Raw genomic sequence first — 22402 nt, 5'->3', positions numbered from 1 at the left:
TGCCAATATTTTGACCAATTTCCCTGCCTATGCATTAAATGGGGTATGAATGTTACTTATAAAACAGGGATGTGACAGTCAAGTTCAACCGAAGTTCATTAGGTGTGGATGCAACACAGCCATGATGGGCCAAATGGCTCCCTCCAGTTTGTTTCCTTGTGTAAATGTAAAAGAACCATGGAAGATGTAGAATTGGGGTTGTAGATGGAATCAATTGTACGAGGTTAAAATCTCAATAAATTTGGATCCCGTGTCCTATATAATTGGCAGTGACCGAGGAAGAGCCAGAAGTTTCCCAGATGACAATCTTGTTATTAACTTGATTTTTTTTTTTCCTTCTGATCTTTCATCATTTGTTTCAAGTTTACACTCGATGGGAATTATTATTTATATTGAAATAATTAATAACAATGCCTATAGTTTATACGTTCCTCCGTACACTACGGTCCTTCAGGTGGAGTTTGGAAACGGACATTGCATCGCACGGGTCCCTTCCCAGCTCTGTCTCGTCCCCCATGATCAAGAGAGCATCTTTCGTACCCTTTTCAGCATCTTCACCAAATCTGGACGTAAGATTCTGGTGGGTTTTAAATCGCCTCTTCGTTTTCGTCAATGTCGGCATTTTTTTCTTCTCCTTCTGTATTTCATCATCTTCCTCTTCTTCGCACCGGTTCAAGTAAATTTCTGCCCTTTTGTGCTGGTTTTTCATTGTCACGACTGTCCTGTCATCGTGTAGAATGCTTTGTATAGTCCAGGAGCCAATCTCCAAAAGGGGCCCAGAAATCACTTCTGCTTACTTTCTCTCTCCCGGCAAAGGTTTGACCGTTTTATATGATAGGCCTATCACCGCAGTGTATCACCTGGGTGGCAGTACAAAAAATTAGGTGGGCACAAGGTAGCTACAGCTCGACAAAATACATATGAGGTGCTGCGAGGAGGAGTGATGTCAGGGCCACATCGGCCATTTTGGAGTTAATGCCATATAGCACTATTTTAACCCTTACCCTATCATCCAAGCCTATCATCATCATCATCTGAGCCTATCATCATCATATCATTAAAAAATGTCGCTTACATCACTCCTCCTCGCGGGGCCTCATCTGTTGATATGCGTCGATGGCTTAACTGAAGAAATAAGAATGAGGGTGGGGTACGTCTTCCTGTTGTAACTTTATTAGTTTTAACAGTAGAAATACAATTGACCCCTCAAAACATTCCCAAGACATTCATCTTTTTAATGTATCTAAAGGCCCAGTCACACCTTGACGTTTTAGCCAGCTTATGCCGATTTTTGGAAAATTTGTCTAAAACGCTGGTACACGTCGAATACGTTATGGGTAAGTTTTGATAACATTGAGAGCACGCTGAAAAACACTGCCATACGTCGTAGTACGCTGGCTTTAAACGTTGTACTTTTCGGTTGTGCTCAAATTTTCCATGCTTGAAATTTTCAGACTTATGCCAGCGTATGACTCACACGTTCCGCATAACGCTGGCCAAAAGTTGTAGGCACGTCACGCGATCGTTGACACACGTCGACACACGTTACTTGTAAGTTACTCATAAGTCGAAACACGTCGAGGTAATGTTTAGCGTACCCGAAACTTATTTCTAACCTATGAGTAACGTGTTGTACTCACGTTACGCGATCGGTGACACACGTCGACACACGTTACTTTTAAGTTACTCATAAGTCGAAACACGTCGAGGTAATGTTTCGCGTACCCGAAACTTATTTCTAACCTATGAGCAACGTGTTGTACTCACGTTGCGCGATCGGTGACACACGACGACACACGTTACTTGTAAGTTACTCATAAGTTGAAACACGTCGAGGTAATGGTTAGCGTCAGTGTTCCAGACTCCCTGGTTTTATTTATTTATTTATTTTCTTCCTTCCTTCGGTATGATGGTGATTTTGACACTTCGATTTCTAGTACGGTTATAATATAATATAATTAATAGGCTGCCGCTCAACTATTTAAATCATAACCGCACTGCACACTGAACACCGTCATACCGAAGAAGAAAAAAAAACAGGGAGTCTGGAACACTGACGCTAACCATGACCTTGACGTGTTTCAACTTATGAGTACCTTACAAGTAACGTGTGTCGATGTGTGTCAACGATCGCATATCGTGCATACAACTTATTCCCATCGCATGTGGAGCGTGTGTCATACGGCAAGTACGTCGTAAAATTTTCAACATGTTCAAAATTACAAGACGTACTCCACTTACTACGACGTATGATAACGTACTTTAGCGTTCTGTTCACGCATACCAAACTTACCCATACCGTATTCGACGTGCACCAGTATTTTAGACGCATTTTTCAGAGGTCGGCATACGCTGGCAAGATCGCCAAGGTGTGACTGCGATGTTGACACTTCCATTTCTGCGGTGGTTATGATTTGAATCGTTGTGCGGCAGCATTTTAATAGGCTACGCCACATCATCGTCGGCGATGCGTGCAGCGCGCTATGCATAAGTTAGACTATCGTTGGGCATAGGTTGTGAAGGCCGCCAACAGGTTCAGCATTCGTTGGTATAAGTTATCTATAACACAACGAAACGTTCTGTGTCCATTACTAATACGTTATGCATAAGACCAAGTCGTTATGAATACGTCCGAATCTTAAAAAAAAAAAACATCAAAAGTTCAACGTAAGCCAGCGTTTTACATACATTTTAATACGTTGCCATTGCTGGCTAAAACGTCAAGGTGTGACAGGGCCTTAAGCATAATGACCTTTGACCTTCAGCAAAGATCACAGAAAAGGTCACCAAGTGCAAACACATTGCCTCAACGGAGATAAATAGAAAATGTTCGTTTTTTCACTTAAAAATAAAAACATTCCTCCTACATTAGTAAGTGTATTTGTGAATAATATTTTACATTTCAAAATTACGTGATGTGTTTTCTATTAATTATTGCATATTTGTGCGAATTATACATGGACCTGTGTATATATTTTGGGGTTGAAATAACTGTTATCTTGTTCAATTATTAGCATGTAATAGTTTCTTTGTTTTTTTTGTTAAGGTATGACTGTCCTGAAGAACAGCTAACCCAAGTAGATGCATGAAGAGCAAGATGTAGTCTCTCCCTGATACAACATTAGACATTGCATCAGAAGTGCTTCGATGGACTAACCCCTCACCTAATGACTCAGTGGATGTAGTCCAACCAGTGGTATAGACTGTAGTGCACAGGTACAGATTACAGATTCAAAATGGTCAGCAGTTTAAGCGGCAGTCCGGGTATAAAACTTGGATTAAAGAAAAGCAGAATATCAAGTAACCTCAACAAAAAGTATAAAATGTCAAAGAGACATAAAGGGACAGAAGCTGCAAACGACATCTCAATATTCCTTTTCGAAGTTCATTGAAGCTTCACGTTTGAGACATGATGAAGTCTCATGGCGAATCGAGCCTGATGCAAATCAGAACTTGCTGACTGTTGGTAATGTGAAATGGCGCAAAGTATGCTACGCAAGCTATGGCACTACAAGTGCCAGAAATCTTACGTGTACTGAGTGCGGTTTTACTGGTGAAGACATCGCAGGTCCATCGTCAGGTCCTCAGACCAGAAAGTCTCTTACCTTAACAAATTGATCCCTGTTTCTGATCTGCCAACAGGCCAAATGTAGTGGTGAAAGGGAAACATCACGGGTCCTTACAACTCAAGTGCATGGAACTTTATTAAAAGCAGCCAAACATAGAAAAGATGAAACGACGATACAAAGAATTCTTGGCGAGGATCTTATTGCACTGGAGGAAAAATATCACAGAGGTTGCTACAAAAAGTATGTATTGTGTCATCATGCAGCCAAACGAGCAAGCACAGGTCTCACTGTCTTTGGTAAATATGGATGGGACTCTGCGGAAGATGACAAAAAGTGTTCTACTGAAGGAAGTTTAAATGGAGAGTGAAGCTGGAGCTGCCATTCCTCATTCAGATAAATGCTCATCATACATTATTGACCTGATTTGCTGTTGTGCACATGACACAAAAGGATCAATGCAAACATTTGGTGACTTTGCAGACACGCTTGCACATCAAATACTCTGCTGTTTCAGAGACATGGAAGAAGTCCATGTTGTGCTTGACAGATATGATATTCCCGACTCCATTAAAGGTAGTGAAAGAAAGACGATCTCATGGAAGGACTGTTGAGCGACTGATCAAAGGCAGAGCAACAAAACTGCCCTCGAGTCTGAGAAACTTTCTCACAAGCAACAAGAACAAGGAGAATCTCCTCAAGTTTGTCATCTTCGATTGGTGTCAGACTATGCCAGTGAAGCTCAAAGACACTCAGGCATTATGTATTGGCACACCAAAGGGCAAAGCAATATGGGTCAGACATGACGGTCATAGAGTTTGCACACCAATCCACACCATTTTACAGAAACTTGGTCAATTCTTCTGTAGCATTCTCCCAGCTTTCCATGCGCTTTCTGGATTTGATTAAACGAGCAGTTTGTCTGGCACTGGAAAGAAAAAAAGCAATGCAGGCCCTGAAAACCAACATCGCATCATTCGACAAGCTGGTTGACTTTAGATTGCACCCGTCCCTCATCACTCCTGAGTGCATGGAATCATGCAAACTCATGATTGGCTTGTTCTACAAAGAGAGGTCATCAGACCTGAATGCAACCAGATACAAATTATTCACAAAGAAGAACTTGGACAGCACCAAGCTTCCTCCTACAGATGATGCTGCAGTTCTCCATATTAAATGGGCCAACTCCCAGTGCTACATATGGAAGTACGCAATAAATGCAATTCTTCGTTTGCCCTCACCTATTGGAAATGGGTGGAAGATGAATGCCTCTGGGACATTTGAGCCTGAACTTATGACAAGACCTCCAGTGCCTGAAACCACCATTGAGCTTGTGGTCTGCGGGTGTAGAAATTGGTGCAAGCGATTATGTATCTGCAGAGATGTTGGACTACCATGCGCACGTGCTTGCCAATGTGATGGCCTGTGCAAGAACATGGTCTCTGCTGATGATGATGGTGACATTGAGGAGTTTCATTGACAACTCTGCCACGCATCTACCTGCCAATATGTCTTCCTTCTGAACTGCATAATACTTCCCCATGGGAGCTGTTGTAGACAATACCTCCATTTCTAAATACAAAATGGTTCATATATACTTGTGATGGACTATCCTGATGGAGTAATTGACCTTTCCTTTGACTCATTCAAGAATGCGGTTCTTCAGTTATTACCTACCTGAGCATGATGGAAATGCCATCGAAGTGCTTATTTTCTTGACACTTAAATGCATATTGACAAAAAGATTGCAGTTGTATGATTGTATCATATTTTGTTAGGCATACCAAACACTGTTTCAAATTTATCACCTCATGCCTGCGAAAGAGACTATCAGCTTGAATACTGGAAGACGTGTGTGTGCATGTGTGCGTGTGGGCATGTGTGCGTGTGTGTGTGTGTGTTGGGCATATATATATATATATATATATATATATATATATATATATATATATATATATATATATATATATATATATATATATATATATATATATATATATATGGAAATATTAGGCCTCAAGCCAACAAGTTGGGCATGTTTTAAAAGTAGAAACCAAAATTTAATTGGCTAGTTCATTTTCAAGTGAAATAAGAAAACATTTCATGATGAAAAGTGCGCGTTTTCTAGTTATTGCTGTTGTTGTATAGCTTTTGCACTTGATGACCTTTCTATGTCCTTTGCTGAAGGTCAAAGGTCATTATGCTGATTTATATTAAAAGATGAATGTCCTCAATGTTTTGACGCGTCATTTGTATTTCTACTGTTAAAACTCATAAAGTTACAATAGGAAGACGTACCCTTATTTCTTCAGTTAAGCCATTGACGCATATCAACATATGCATTTTGTCGAGCTGTAGCTACCTTGTGCCCACCTAATGTTCTGTACTGCCACCCAGCTGATACACTGTGGTGATAGGCCTATCAATTAAAACAGTCAAACTTTGCCGAGAAAGAAAGTAAACAGATCTGAAATGTTGGTCCCTAGCTCCCATACTAGTAGTCTCTTTACGTGTGTGTGTGTGTGTGTGTGTGTGTGTGTGTGTGTGTGTGTGTGTGTGTGTGTGTGTGTTTCTCCATGTACAGGATTGCTCCATACGAAGAGAGTGCCTCAATGTCCTTTGTATGTTGGGCACTCTTCCAAGTGAACGTTCTCTATCCATTAACATCACCACCCTCCTCAACACAAATATCCTTGAAAAGGTACCTTTGCACTACACCTTTTGTTACTCCTTAATGTAGCACTAGAATAAACTTGAATGCGGTTTGTAATTTTTCAAACAGCATTTCCACCGAAAACACTCAAGGGCACCCAGCTTAAATACCCCTATCAAAAGATTGTGTACTCATTGATGCAATGCCCTTTTTTGTGAAGCACCAGAGTGACTAATAGTGGAGTTGGGAAGTGGACCCATACTAGACGGCTCAGTGGTAAGTGCGCTACCTCCGAGTAATCCTGTCAATCCCTTATTAAATGGTACAAGTGATGCCAAACAATTAAAGGAAGCAATCAATCACATTCTGACACCAACGGACCTCCCTTCTTCACAGTTGCAAACAAACCATCCACCTCTCCTTTCTTCATTCATAAACTTGTATCAGTGTCAATCTCTTCATTTACAGTACGGCATCTACCATCAGTCCCTTTCTTTCCTGTAATTCGCCCCTTTCAGAAAGAAAAAAAAAACGTAAAACCATGGCCACGATGTAGAAGAAGCAGCATAAAGAAAGGAAAGATAATTGTGTGTGAGAGGACAGAAGAGGAAACGGGAGGGGTGGGGTGGGGGATGTGAAGGGGGGAGTTGTAGGAGAGTGATGGGGGTGGAGGGGAGTGTGGGGGGGAGGTGAGAGGAAGAGGGATGGAGAGACTGACACAAACTCACAATGCTTTGGGTGTTGAAATGAGCAAACTCTTTTCACTTTAAGAATAACAGAGGATGTTTGGCTGAACTAAATCTCTTAATTTACACTGCACTGCAGCATCTACAACCAACCTCTTCCTTTCCTATAATTTGCCCCTTTCAGAAAAAAAAACTTTGGCAATGATGCAGAGGAAGCAACAAAGAGGGAAGAGAATTGTCGGTGAGAGGAGAGGAAAGGAAATGGGAGGAGTGGGGTGGAGGGAGGAGAAGGAGAGACAGAGACTGATCCACAATGCTTTAAGTGTTGAAATGAACAAAATATTTAAATTTTAAGAGAACATATAGGATGTTTGTCCAAACTACTGGGCGAGAAAATATCAGGCGGTGAACAAACCAACATGTGCAGAGAAAGAATAACCACGAACACCACTTGATTGCGATTACTCGTACTTACTGATTCGGGTGTGCTGAAATTACATATTTCTTAAGCTGTTAAAGGCCCGGTCACACCTTGACGTTTTAGCCAACGTATGCCGATTTTTGAATTTTTTTTCTAAAACGCTGGCACACGTTGAATACGTTATGGGTAAGTTTTGATAACATTGAGAGCACGCTGAAAAACACTGCCATACGTCGTTGTACGTTGGCTTTAAACGTTGTACTTTTTGGTTGTCCTCAAATTTTTTCATGCTTGAAATTTCACGACGTATGCCGGCGTATGACTCACACGTTCCGCTACGCTGGCCACAAGTTGTATGCACGGTCTGCGATCGTTGACAGACGTCAACACATGCTACTTGTAAGTTAATCATAAGTTGAGACACGCCGAGGTAATGTTTAGCGTACCCGAAACTTATTTCTAACCTATGATTAACGTGTTGTTGGCACGTTACGCGATCGTTGCCACACATCGACTGACGTTACTTTTAAGTTACTCATAGGCTGAAAGACGTCGGTATAATGGATCGTCCTTGCGTCAGCGTCCACGGCCACGGCCAGGACACTTATTTGCAGCATTCTTCAAACTTTTCTTCGGCATGACGAGGATGTTCACACTTCGATGTCTAGCTTGGCTATGATTCCAATTGTCCATCGGCAGCGTCTATTTAAAATAGTCGAGTTTGAGCGTTTTAACACGTTCAGAAGAAACGCTTCAAATTTCAAAGCCTCAGCGTCAAAAAACAAAGGGGAGTGACAGCAATTTAAATCGTTCATTGTAAACAATGAAAATGGCTGAGTGGTACCGTTTAATAGTCGTTGAGTGTAAAAAAATCCAATTGTTGAGCGCAAGCGTCTACTTTCAATAGTGGAGATGCAGCCATTTAAATCGTTGAGTGGCAGCCTATGAACCTACCCGTGGACACGCGGACGCAAGGAGGATCCATCATAACCCACACCCTCCCCTCACACTCACCTACTACTGCCAACATGAACAAACTACTACTAATACTAATACTGATACTGATACTGATACTGTTACTGCTGACATGGACATCGACTCAAAAAGGACTCGAAAACACTGTTGGGTTCCCCTTTTATGACCAGCATTTTTATATACCAATTCCCAAAACTGCTGGGAACACGTCTTTATATGGCAGTTGTAACCTAGAAACACGTTCATTTATTTTTTTTGTCGACCGGAAGACGTCATTGGAATACGTCTACATACGTCGATGTGTGTTGGGACTACGTAAAGAATTGGTTCAAAGCACGTCAAACATAAGTTAGAAATAAGTTTCGCGTAAAAAAGACATTACCGCGACGTGTTTCGACTTATGAGTAGCTTATAAGTAGCCTTTGTGGACGTGTGTAAGCGTCCACATATCGTGTGTAAAACTTATCCCCATCGCATGCGGAACGTGTGTCATACGCCGAGTACGTCGTAAAATTTTGAACATGTTTAAAATTTCTTGACGTACTCTACTTACTACGACGTATGATAGCGTACTTTAGCGTTCTACTCACGTATACCAAACTTACTCATACCGTATTTGACGTGCCCCAACGTTTTAGACACATTTTTCTTAGGTCGGCATACGCTGGCAAGATCGCCAAGGTGTGACCGCGTTGTTGTCACTTCCATTTCTACGGCAGTTATGATTCGAATCGTTGTGCATCAGCCTTTTAATAGGCTACGTCACAACATCGTCGGCGATGCGTGCAACGCGCTATGCCGAAGTTAGACTATCGTTGGGCATAGGTTGTGTAGGCCGACAACAGGTTCAGCATTCGTTGGTATAAGTTATCTATAACACAACGAAACGTTCTGTGTCCATTACTAATATGTTATGCATACGACCAACTCGTTATGAATACGTCCGAATCTTTAAAAAAAACATCAAAAGTTCAACGTCAGCCAGCGTTTTACATACATTTTAATACGTTGCCATCGCTGGCTAAAACGTCAAGGTGTGACCGGGCCTTTAGGAAACCTACTGAGCTTATGTAACTTGATATTGGAAGAACCAGTACTTTGTCAAAATAAAGCATCAGGCACTTTCTTAATCCATAAGAAAGCTAGTCACCAAGCATGTCAGAAATATGGACACAATGCACAAATGAACACAGTATATGAGATTTTAAACTGGAATTGCAACAACATGATCTCATTACTTAAGCTGCTGTCACACCTTGACGTTTTAGCCAGCGTATGGCAACGTATCAAAATGTATGTAAAACGCTGGCGTACGCTGAACTATTGATGTTTTTTCCAGTTTTGGGCGTATTTATAACGAGTTGGACGTATGCATAACGTATTAGTAACGTACACAGAACGTTTCGATAACATATAGATAACTTATACCAACGAATGCTTAGCGTGTTGTCGGCGTTCAAAACCTATGCCCAACGATAGTCTAACTTATGCATAGCGCGCTATGTATCGCCGACGATCACGTGGCATAGACTATTAAAAGGCTGCGGCTTGACGATTCAAATCATAACTGCACTAGACATCGAAGTGTCAAGCCGCTGTCACACCTTGACGTTTTAGCCAGCGTATGTCGACGTATGAAAAATTTGTCGAATACGCTGGCACACGTCAAATACGTTATGGGTAAGTTTGTATACATTAAGAGCACGCTGAAGCACGCTGGCATACGTCGTAGTACGCCGAGTATGTCGACAAATTTTCAGCATGCTGAAAATTTTTTGACGTATGCCAGCGTATGACGCACACGTTCCGCATACGCTGGCCATATGTTGTAGGCACGTTATGCGATCGTTGACACACGTCCACACACGTTACTTGTAAGTTACTCATAAGTCGAAACATGTCGACGTAATGTTTAGCATACCCGAAACTTATTTCTAACCTATGAGTAACGTGCTTTGAACCTATGAGTAACGTGCTTTAAACCGATGAGTAACGTGCTTTGAACCTATGTGTAACGTATGTCCAATGCATATTGACGTATGTAGACGTATTTGACGTCTTCCGGACGACCACAGAACTTACTGAACGTGTTACTAACTTACAGCTACCGTATAATGGCGTATTGGCAGCGTTTAGGGGAATTGGTATATAAAAATGGGGTTCACACAGGAGGAACCCGTCAGTGTTCCAGACTCTATGGTTTTTTTTTTCTTTTTTTTTTCGGCATGATGGTGATGTTGACACTTCGATTTCTAGTGCGGTTATGATTTAAATCGTTGAGCGGCAGCCTATTAATTATATTATATTATAACCGCACTAGAAATTGAAGTGTCAACATCACCGTCATGCCGAAGAAAAAACAAACAAACAAAAAAAAAACAACCATGGAGTCTGGAACACTGACGCTAAGGCCTAAGTCACATTTGCTCTACGGCGAGGATACGGCGGCCGTACCCCCCCTATATTGACAGAATCATGTGGCGGCCGCAGAGTTTCTGAGGTGGCCTCAGAGTGGCCCTATGCCGTATGGCTATCTTTTACAGGCTGTTGGGGTCGCCGTGGAATTATAGCGCGGAGTTGTAACTTTTTTCATTTCTACGTTGGCCGTAGCAATTCGACAAGCCAAGCTGTGACGTAGATGTGTTCCACGTGGACTGTACGTAGGGCGTACGGTGGGCTTGCGTTATTTGTGTGACTGCCGTAGGCTCTTATCAATGAAAAAATGAATTTTGCCAACCCCCAGAAAATTTCGGCGGCCGCACTATTTCCACGGTCGCTGTAGGGTAGTCCTAAGGCATCCCTGTGTTCAACGTGCGGTGGCCTTGCGGTCTGTGTGACTACTTGCGAGCAACGCAGGGTCGACGCACGGTTCCCTTATGCCCGCCGTGCGTCCTATGTACAGTCTCCGTGGCAGTCTGCGTCGACCGTGCGTCCACCATGTGCTACCGCTAGAGATCGGAGTATAGGTGTTTGCCTATACTCCGAACTGGTATATTCAGTTATATATATATATATATATATATATATATATATATATATATATATATATATATATATATATATATATATATATATATATATATATATATATATATATATATATATATATATATATATATATATATTTTAGTTGTAGTATATTCAGTTATATATTCTGGTATATTCCAAACTGTTATATTTTTATTTCAGTGAAAAAGGAACTGGTATATATATATATATATATATATATATATATATATATATATATATATATATATATATATATATATATATATATATATATATATATATATATATATATATATATATATATATATACCCACTCGTTACCGTCCGTCTGGCCGCACGTTCGCCTTTGGGTCCCCCTGTGGTCACCTTGCGGGCACCTTGCGTGTGCCTTGAAAATTCTATGGCCGCCGCAGGGACGCCCTAAGGTCACCGTGCGATATCAAATCAAAGACTGTACGGCACCCCCACGTTTTTGGTCTCCACAATTTCTGAATACGCCGTGCGGCTCCCCGAAAAATAAAATCATATGTGACTGCTATATTGTGTGACCGTGGAAATACTGCGGCCGCCCTATAATTGCTCGTGGCCGTAGATTTTGTGGACCCTATGGCCGCCATGCCAAATGTGACTTCGGCCTAACCATTACCTCGATGTGTTTCGACTTACCAGTAACTTACAAGTAACGTTTGTCGACGTGTGTCAACGATCGCGTAACGTGCCTACAACACGTTACTCATAGGTTAGAAATAAGTTTCGGGTATGCAAAACATTACCTCGACGTGTTTCGACTTATGAGTAACTTACAAGTAACGTGTGTCAACGATCGCATAATCTGCCTACAACTTATGGCCAGCATATGCGGAACGTGTGAGTCATACGCTGGCATACGTCAAAAAATTTCAAGCATGTTAAAATTTGCCGACGAGCTCAGTGTACTACGACGTATGCCAGCGTACTATGACGTATGCCAGCGTGCTCTTAACGTATACAAAACTTACCCATAATGTATTCGACATGTGCCAGCGTTTTCGTCAAATTTTTCATACGTCGGCATATGCTGGCTAAATCGTCAAGGTGTGACAGCGGCTTTACATCGGAATATCAAATGAGTTAACCTGTTTTAGGAATGTTAAAAGAAGCAGTAATCTTTGCAGAATGTTTTCGTAAAATAAAGAGCACATAATTAAGACCAGAGAGAGAAGGAAAGAGTGGGAGGACGAGAGGAGAGAGAGAGAGCGAGAGAGGAGAGAGGAGAGAGAGAGAGAGAGAGAGAGAGAGAGAGAGAGAGACAGACAGACAGACAGACAGACAGACAGACAGACAGAGAGACAGAGAGACAGAGACAGAAGAGAGAAAAATAGAAAGTCAAAGAGGAGGAAATTTGTTGGAAGCAGAGACACTCCCCTTCGTCTGGGGGTTCAATCTTTAAAGTTGGGGGTTCAATCAAAATATGACCAAAGAGAGAGAGAGAGAGAGGGGGGGTGAGAGAGGGAGAGGGAGGAAGAGAGAGAGGAAGGGGGTTAGGGAGGGGGAGAGAGGAAGGGGGTTAGGGAGGGGGAAAGAGGGAAAGCGGAAGAGAGGATGAAATTTGTTGGAAGCAGAAACGCCTCCCTTGCCATTGAGTTCAATCTTCACAGAGTTGGCTCAATAAGATTTCAGAGAAACCTAACTGCCAAGATCAACTAAGGGAACAGGCGAGTTTGATGGTAACCAGAAGAATAAAACAAAACAGGTAGCGTGCAACCAACAATAACGGAGCTCGCACAGTAAAATTTCCAATATAAATAGTCCCTACTTGCTCTAAGCTGCTTGATTCCACCACAAAAAACATCTAGGCTGCAGGATTCCCCCTCCCCCTCATCCCACTCCCCCTCATCCAACTCCCCCATTCCCCCATTCCCACTGCACCCCTAAAAGTGTTGGGGGAGGCACATGCTGCTGTTTATACGAAACAAAAACATCCCTGTAGATAAAGCAAGTCAGAAAGCCATGTTGTGCAGCAAAGGAGATCAAACACGAATCTCAGTAAGACTCTTCAATTGTGTTGGTTCCTCGGTGTTGGTTAATAGCTCCCACAACTAGATTTATTGCAATTGCAAACACAATGTAAGCAATTTTCCTCAAACCAATAACTGCAGCACTATTGTCATTAATACAGGTGCGTGCGTGCGTGCGTGCGTGTGTGTGTGTGTGTGTGTGTGTGTGTGTGTGTGTGTGTGTGTGTGTGTGTGTGTGTGTGTGTGTGTGTGTGTGTGTGTGTGTGTGTGTGTGTGTGTACAACATATACTACACACAGTAAATCAACTTGTTCAAGCTCAGCCCCTCTCCCGGCCGAGGGAACAAAGACTTTTGTTACCTCCGCCACCGAAGGTGAAGGAGGTTACGTTTTCACCCCTCTCTGACTGTTTGTTTCTTGCAAAATCGAATATTTTTCAAATATGTTGGCTCGTCGATTTTGGTGTTCTGTCTCTGTCTGTCTGTCTGCCTGTTTATCGCCGACAGGTCACAATTTTTTTTACCAATCTTCACGAAACTTCACCAAATGGTAGAGTTTCTATTGTTTTTGAGGTCAAAAGGTCAAAAGATCAACATAGGCCAAAGGTCAACAACTTAGGTGAGATTTGTAAAATCCTCAATTTTCATCCAATTGACTTGAAATTTTAAGAGGATTCATATTCAGATTAATGAATTCAACCACCAATTATTTTTGAGGTCAACATAGGCCAATTGGTAAACCTGCCAAATTTCTAAAATTGACAATTTTCATCCAATTGACTTGGGATTTGAAGAGTCGTTCCATATTTGATCATTTAATTCAACCACCAATTATTTTTGAGGTCAAATTTTTTTTTTTTTTTTTTTGTATACCTTGGTCGAGGCTCGTATGAGAGCTAACACACAACTCACAGCAAGGAGGCATGAGACAAGAGGGGCGGGAGTGGAAGGGACAAAACAGTGGGGAACAGACACATTAGGTGAACTGTGGAAGGGAGAGGGATGGGGATGGGACGGGGAACATGGCGAAGAGAAGATGGACATTTCAGGGACTTTCAGGAAGGAAAGTAGGAGAAATGAAGGAAGTGGGCTTGGGTGGATTATCGGGGGTAGAAAAGATCGAGGATTTGGATGGGGGAAGATAAGAGGTGGTGGTGAACAGCTGTTTTGAAAGCCTGGAGGGAAGAATGGGAAAGAATAGAGTGAGGAAGTTTATTCCAAAGGCGGGAAAAAAGAGGAATGAAAGAGTGAAGATGAGCAGTGATTCGTGATTTTGGTAGTTTTACCAGAAGGGGGTTGTTGGCGGACCTTGAGCGCCCTGTGGAAATGTGGTGGGGACAAATCGCAGAGAGAGCAGGGGGGCAAGGCTGGAGAGGAGTCGGTAGAAGACAGAAAGACCACCGACCAACCTGCGGTGATTGAGTGAGAGGCCCAAAGACTCAGCTTCATTGCGGGAGATGCCGATGATCTTAAATGCCCTGGTTTCGACAGCGTGAAGCCGAGAAAGGTGGGAGGCAGGAGCACCAGCCCAGAGGGGAGAGCAGTACTCCATCAGGCTACGGACAAAAGCTTTGTAAGTGGTCAGGAGCTCAAGAGGGCTGAGGAAGGACTTTGCACGACGGAGGATTCCCAGTCGGCGACTGGCTTTTGAGGCGAGGTTGGAAATGTGACTTTCCCAGGAAAGGTCATGGCAGATAGTGAGACCTAGAAGCTTGAAAGAAAAGACTTCTTCCAGAGGATTGTTGAGAAAGTGGATGGGGGGGTTTTGTAAACGGTCCTTTCGAAGAGACATAGTGAGAGTGTGAGATTTGTCTGGATTGAAAGACATGTTCCACGTGTTGGACCAGTTTGTGATTTTATCCAGATCTGCAGTGAGCGAAGAAGCTGCTGCTTGCCGGTCTGAGGGATGACAGATGGTACGGCAGAGGGTGGAGTCGTCGGCAAAGAGAAATAGAGGATTGTTTCATGGATTTTGCAAGTATCGTGCTATTCCATGACGTCTTTCTTGTTATTCTGTCTGTCTGTCTGTTTGTCTGTTTATTGCCTCCAGGTCACATAACAATTCTAAACCGATCTTCAGGAAACTTCACCACATGGAAGAGTTCATCATAAGCAAGAAGCCTCTTGTTTTTGAGGTCAAAAGGTCAACATAGGCCAAAGGGCAACAACTTTGTTAGATTTCTAAAATCCTCAATTTTTATCTGATTGAGTTGAAATTTGAACATGATTTTCATTTCAGGTCACTGAATTCAATTAACAATTATTTCTGAAGTCATCATCAGCCAAAAGGTCAACATAGGCCGAATTTCTAAAATTGTCAATTTTCACCCGATTGACTTGAAATTTGAAGAGGAGTTGCATATTTGGTCATTGAATGCAGCCAGCCAATTATTTTTGAGGTCAGCATCGACGAAAAGGTCAACATAGGCCAATGGTCAACAACTTCGGTGAGATTTCTGATATCCTAAATTTTTATGCATTTGACTTAAAATTTGAAAATAATTTACATTTCAGGTCACTGAATTCAAACAGCCAGTTATTTTTAAGGTTGACATTGACCAAAAGGTCAACATAGGCCAAAGCTCAACGTAGGCCAAATTTCTATAATTGTCAATTTTAATCCAATTGACTTGAAATTTTAAAAGGATTTGCAGATTTGGTCATTGGCTCCAACCATCGAAATTGTTTTATGAATTTCACAAGTATCGTGCTATGCATGACATCTTTCTTGTTTGTTTGATATCTTAAAAAAAGTTGGGGAAGGATTTGGATGAAATTTGTTAGGCAGGTTGGGTGTGTGACAAAGATTAATTGATCAGATTTTAGTGAAGATCTGAATTGGGATCCAGCTACTAGAATTTTTAATTTGATTCTTCACCATTGAGAGATGGGGCCAAAAACAATATATAACACGATATCTCAAAAAGTTGTGAATGGATTCTGACGAAACAGGGTGGACAGGTTGTGTATGTGACAAGGAAGAATTGATTAGATTTTGGTGAAGATCTAAATCCAGATACGAGTGTTTTTTATTTTAAAAGTGATTCTTCACCATTGAGAAATAGGGCCAAAAATGATACGTAGCATGATATTTCACAAATTTCTTGGGCCCCATATGTTTTACTGGATCGCGCATTGTGTTGCGGAGGTATGCGCTCTACCAAGTGCCCTTCTAGTTAGATCCTCGTGGAGGATCTCTAAGTCTTACTCACGTTGTTCTTCATCTTCTTCTTGTGGACTTTTTTGTTTCACAGTCTACAGTTTTCATGGAAACTTCCTGAAACTTGGCATATATATGTAAAAATACCCTGCGCAGACAGTAACCATCTCCGATTTTGAAAATTCCTCCTAGAAAAAAAAGTTGTGACGTCAAAATATCTCCGCTAATGGAAATTGGCTAAAAAATTGTCTCCGAAACTTGGCAAGCTTTTTGAATTCTGTTTGTGGGAATCGAACAGGGCATTAGCAGAGATGAATTACCTCACATATGATGCATCACTATGACGTCATATCAATTTTTATGACGTCATTCCTATTTTTTGACATTTTTTGTTTCACAACCCAGAGTTTTCATCGGATCTTCGTGAAACTTGCCATGTATATGCAGAAAGCCCACGCGCAGGCAGAAACCATCTCCGATTTTGGAAATTCCTCCTAGAAAAAAAGTTGACTTCATAATATCGCCGCTAATGGAAATCGCCTATACCATTATCTCCGAAACTAGGCAAGCTGTTTGAATTTTGTTTGCGGGAATCAAGCGGGGCATTAGCACAGATAATTTATCGCAAACCTAAGACATCACAATGACGTCATATTCGTTTTTATGACGTCATCATTAAGACGACGAGGATCTTCACTCATTTGAGCTTGTTTACGGATATTTTCACTTATGGACATTTACCACGAGTTTTTTGATTTTGCTTTTTGGAATCGTGACTTTGAGTTGCATTCGTGTGAAATTTTATCTTTCTCGCCGACCGACAAAGTGCTCAACATTTATGTCAGTGAGTGGGTGATTATGGCTTTACATGTAATAGATAGAAAGTACTGACATTTTATATCAGTGAGTGAGTGGTTAGAAAGAACTTTATTTGTTGTTGATGCACAATGCACATTGATTTACTGTTTCATACATTATCCACAGTAAACATTGATTTTGCAGCACAAATTGATACAGTGTGTGTTGATATCCTGTGCACATTGATATCCTGTATGATACTTTTCATGGTATATGACACATGGTGATACACTGCTGCACTCATTAATGCACTGTGCAAAATATATTGGATCCACATGATTCACGAACCTGGCCGTTGTTTTATACTTTGTGTTGCTCCCTGTGTAGGATAGCTCATCGGTCATACAGTTTGTGGCGGAAGCGATAGTCAGGATGAACAGGAGCCTGAGAGCCTACGAAGTGCCACATGGAGAGCCAGACAACACAGCAGTGAGTACTTGTACATTTCTCAATCTTTCTGCCCATGTTGCTGTTTGTGTCTCTGTCCAAACACTTCCCTTTAGTCCGGGAGCCAACCTGTGTACGAGGCTGTTTTAGGGTTGGACCTTACAGCCTCTGCTATAAAATTTTACACCCCCAGGATGTTTAGATATATGTTTGCAGTTCATGAAAACCAATGTTGGCAATTCATAAGCTCTTGCGAAAAATTTTGGCGGACGTTTTTGTTTGAGGAAGATTTGAAAAATTTGATAAAACAGCAATTGTCAATAAAATTTCTAAAAAAATTAAAAAATCACATTCATGAAAAATAAATGTGAACTAAATGTAAGAATTCAATCAGTGCATTGTAAAATGACAAAAAAAAAATTGCCTTTGTGGAAGTAAACCTCGTAAAAGTACATAATTTTGTGAAAAATGCCTTAAAAATAACGTTTTTTGAAGATGGCCTTTAGAACTTTTCTTATCATAGGCAGATGCTGCATTAGAATACTAATTTCTCTTAATGTGATATGAACATGGTATCCATGACTAATTAAAACAGCAAATTTGAGTGAGTTCTATCAATTTTTAAAGAGAAAATTAACATTTTTGTCAACCAAAGTTACCCCTACCCACAAAATCCTCTTACTCTATTGAACACAGTTCGGTTAAGGTTTGCTGGATCCAGGTTGGGTACTTCACAGTTCACTCTTCCAAAGGAAAATTCAATGGTGTTTGGAGTGACATGGCCCTGGAGCAGACATACAACAATGAAGGGAAGACATCGCTGTTCAAAGGCATATCTCAGGCACCAGCTGCTCGAGATAAATATGTGAAGACAGCACCATTTCTCACAGCTGTATCAGAGAACATAAAGTCTATGGCTAATCTAGGCCAACAGGAATCTACTCATCATGGAGAAACACAGAAGCAGGCAACAGAAGAACATATGCATGTTGAGGAGATCAAGAAAGTGATATGCCAGCAGATGATAAACCCATTCCAGTGTAACAACCAAGTGGATCTGCTCAATAGAGCAACTGGTGAGAAGGATGCTTCAAAAGACTTGGTCCATGCTCAAGCTAAGGGCATGGAAGCCATTATGAAAGCAGAAGAGGTGGTCTCTATTAAGATTGAACCACTGAAGCTGGTAACTTTCTCCTCACAGAAGAAATCAAAACCATCAAGGAAACAGAGTTTAATCAGGATCTATCAAGATGAGACTGCAACTACACGTGTGCTGTGTTTCTATCGAGATGCCGACCCAGTCACAAGACAGATTGCATTTTCCCATGAGTGGACAGACTATCCATCATCCCTGTTTGAGGTTGATCCACGCTTAGCACAGGGGTTTGTAATGCGCAAAGGCAACAAGTCTGATTTCGTGGCAGTGCTAATTGCTGAAGCTGAGCAGGATGTTGTTTTACAGCTGCCATCATTACCACAGAGTGACCTATACACAGTTTATCTGGTAGACACAATGGCATTTGTAAATAAATACCAAAAAATGGGTGCAAAAACATTTGGTGAACTTCCCCAGCTGTATCTTCCAAAGCTCCTGCAGTTGAAACCTGAAATGTGCAACTGTGTCAACATCATTGGTGATCAGTATGATTTTGATGATAGCCATACTTTGAAGGGTGATGAGCAGCAGAGGAGAAACCAGACAGACCAGGCAAGACAATTCTCACCATCCAAGAGTCTAGAAATTCCGGACTGGAATTTACTCATGAAGAATCCAAGAAATAAAGGAAATCTTCAGAACTTCATTGGCACTTCCCTTTGTGAGAGTCCTGAAGCTATTCCAGATGGAGTGACCATCATTATTGGTAGTATGATGGAAAACAAAGGTCACACTCTTTCCATCACATCAGCATCAAGTTCAGTTCTGGACTTACCTTGTGAAGAACATGAAGAGGCAGACACAAGGATTATTGCTCATCTTGCATATTGTGTGGAATATCTTGATCACCATCGAGCTGTTGTGCATGCAACAGATACAGACATAATTATGCTGTGTATATATCACTTCTGCTGCTTGAACACATTGCAAGAACTCTGGATACAACGGCAGAATCAATACCTACCTATTCATGAGCTGGTAGAAGTGTTGAGCAGGAAGTACCAGAAAATCCTCTTGATGTCACAGCTACACTTCTGTGCACATATGTGTTGTGTGGATGTGACACAGTGAGCTACCCATTCAGAAGGGGAAAAGAAGAGGTCAGGTCAGGTATGGGAGCATGTGCCAGAACAGCGCGTCGCTGCGTCCACTTTCCGCCGGTACTCCAGGGGCCTCCGTCTGGCCATCCCCCAGGCAGATGCCAGGCCCATCCCCATCTCCTTGAGATGATGGTCAACCTGCTGCAACCATGAGGCACGTGGTCGGCCCACTGGCCTCCTCCACTCATGAGACTCCCTCGCTGAGAGAATCTGGTGAGCAGGATCAGCGTCAGGAAAACGAGCCACATGTCCATACAGCCGCAGCTGACGCTCACGGACTATGCAGGTAACAAATCTCATCCGAGTCTCTCTCAGCAACCGCTCGTTGGACACAAAATCCGACCAGCGATAGCCAAGGATTCTCCGAAGAGACCTGGTACCAAAGGAATTAAGTCTCCGTCTCAGATCCTTGGTCAAAGTCCAAGTCTCGCACCCATAGAGCAAGACTGGAAGTACCAAGGACCTGAAGACTCGAACTTTCGTCCTCCCGCACAGGTACCGGCAGCGCCACACCCCATGATCCAGTGAATCCATGACTCCCCAGGCCCGGCCCAGACGTCTATTGACCTCCGGCTCACAACCTGCGGAGACATGAATATCACTGCCAAGGTAAGTGAATCTATCCACGACCTCAACATCCTCACCACAAACAGACACAGACAGGACAGCAGCATCCAAGATGTCACCGAAAGCCTGGATCTTAGTTTTGACCCAAGAAATCCGTAATCCCAACGGCTCCGACTCCTCATTCAGCACCTCGAGGGCCCCCAAGAGGATGTCTAAAGTCTCCGCAAAGATGACTGCATCATCTGCAAAATCAAGGTCCGAGATCTTGACATTGCCAAACGATGCACCGCAACTTTATCTCTCCGACATCCTCCCTAAAATCCAGTCCATACAAGTGCTGAAAAGTGTGGGGGCAAGTACACATCCCTGACGGAACTCCAGTAACAACTGGAAATAAGTCAGAGATGGTACCACCACACTTCACAGCACTCTCAGTACCAGAGTAGAGTTCAGACATCAGATCGATCAGTTTCGGTGGCACCCCACGAAGACCAAGAATCCTCCAGAGGACATCCCGATTCACTGAATCGAACGCTTTACAGAGATCAACATAGGCTGCAAGCAGCCCCTGCCAAAACTCTCGTCTGCGTTCGGCGAGGACACGAAGTGCAAGGATACGGTCAATCGTTGACCTCTTTGGTGTAAAGCCTGACTGCTCTGGATGCTGGTGCTCAAGCAGATGGTGGCGAACCCTATCAAGAATTATCCGAGCAAAGACCTTGCCCGGCACTGAGAGCAGCGTCACCCCTCGGTAGTTGTTGCAGTCTTGGCGATCACCCTTCCCTTTCCAGAGAGGGACAACAAGGCCCCTCTTCCAGTCAGTTGGGATGATGCCTGTGTTCCTGTGAAAAGAAGAGCGGCACAGGTTTCTCTGGGACTGATAGGAAACCTTCCCCACCTTGTTGATTTTGGAAGAGATAGTGAAATGGCAGCAACAGAATGTGTCATTGATGAGGCCAGAGTATACTGGACTGCTCTGCATGGCCAAAAAGGGTTCAGCTGTTTGGATACCCTCAGGCAGCATATGTTTGTCTCTTCAAAATTAGACCTTAGGTCACTGCCAGCAACAGAAGATGCGTTTTACTTCCTTGTTTTAAGAGCATTGTATCAATTGCTTCTGTATAGACGTGCACATCTCAGTGACCGAGCACTTCCCCCAGCCACAACATTTGGCAGAACCCTTATCAATGGAAAACTGGTCCCAATTCTCATGTCTAAGCCAGCCAAGCCAAACATAGACAAAACGGTGTCTTGCATGTGCAAATTATCCAAATGTCTGAAACGATGTTCATGCAAAAAGGCTGCTGTGCCTTGCTGAGTGACATGCATATGCCTTGGTCAGAGAGGTTCATGTGGTGGAGTTGTTTCAGAGAGTGACTCTTCCTCTGAAGAGGATGTTTCATGTCACAATATTGTGTTAATCCATTTCTAATTTTATCTTCCTTAAAACCATGGCATGTAAAAGTATGTTCTTGTTCCTGACCCCATTGATAGTCAAGCATTTCTGAGTTGCATAAATCTTTTGTTGTTTGACATATAACCTTGTCAATTGTAGGTAGGTTAAATCTACACCAATTGTGATATAGGAAATGAACTCCTCTTTAATATGAGGGGTCATTTGTGTATATAGGTTTAGTGGTTATGATTTTAGGACAATATGAATTACCCCTACCCCCATCCTACATCTTCGCTTTTGCCAACATTTTGTTATCAGAGGGGGCTCGCAAAAGTGTTGACTGTGTTGTTGCGCAAGAGTTTCACCATTGCCAACATTGGTTTTCATATACTCAAAGGGTGTCTCTTTATGAAAATCAACACAAAAATTTTATAGCAGACCGGGCAATTTTTTTTCAATTTTGATCGGTTGGC

At 42.2% G+C, this 22402-nt stretch overlaps 1 protein-coding gene across 2 annotated transcripts in view; it reads left to right on the top strand.

Annotated features, from left to right (window-relative positions):
• The window catches only part of ITGA9 (integrin subunit alpha 9), a 183283-nt gene that overhangs the window by 142363 nt on the left and 18518 nt on the right, over positions 1 to 22402 (top strand). For both annotated transcript variants that reach the window (XM_085874357.1, XM_085874356.1), the window contains 3 exons: positions 455 to 580; positions 6151 to 6267; positions 17651 to 17752. In XM_085874357.1, the coding sequence (XP_085730483.1) occupies positions 455 to 580; positions 6151 to 6267; positions 17651 to 17752 (345 nt within the window). The remainder of the gene's footprint in view (positions 1 to 454; positions 581 to 6150; positions 6268 to 17650; positions 17753 to 22402) is intronic.

Source organism: Eptatretus burgeri, chromosome 3 (assembly GCF_056783735.1).
Source record: "Eptatretus burgeri isolate ZD-2024b chromosome 3, Ebu_testis_v1, whole genome shotgun sequence".
In the NCBI taxonomy this organism is placed as follows: Eukaryota; Metazoa; Chordata; class Myxini; order Myxiniformes; family Myxinidae; genus Eptatretus; species Eptatretus burgeri.
The sequence above is the reverse complement of the archived record's forward strand: the minus strand, read 5'-3'. Positions and strand labels throughout refer to the sequence as shown.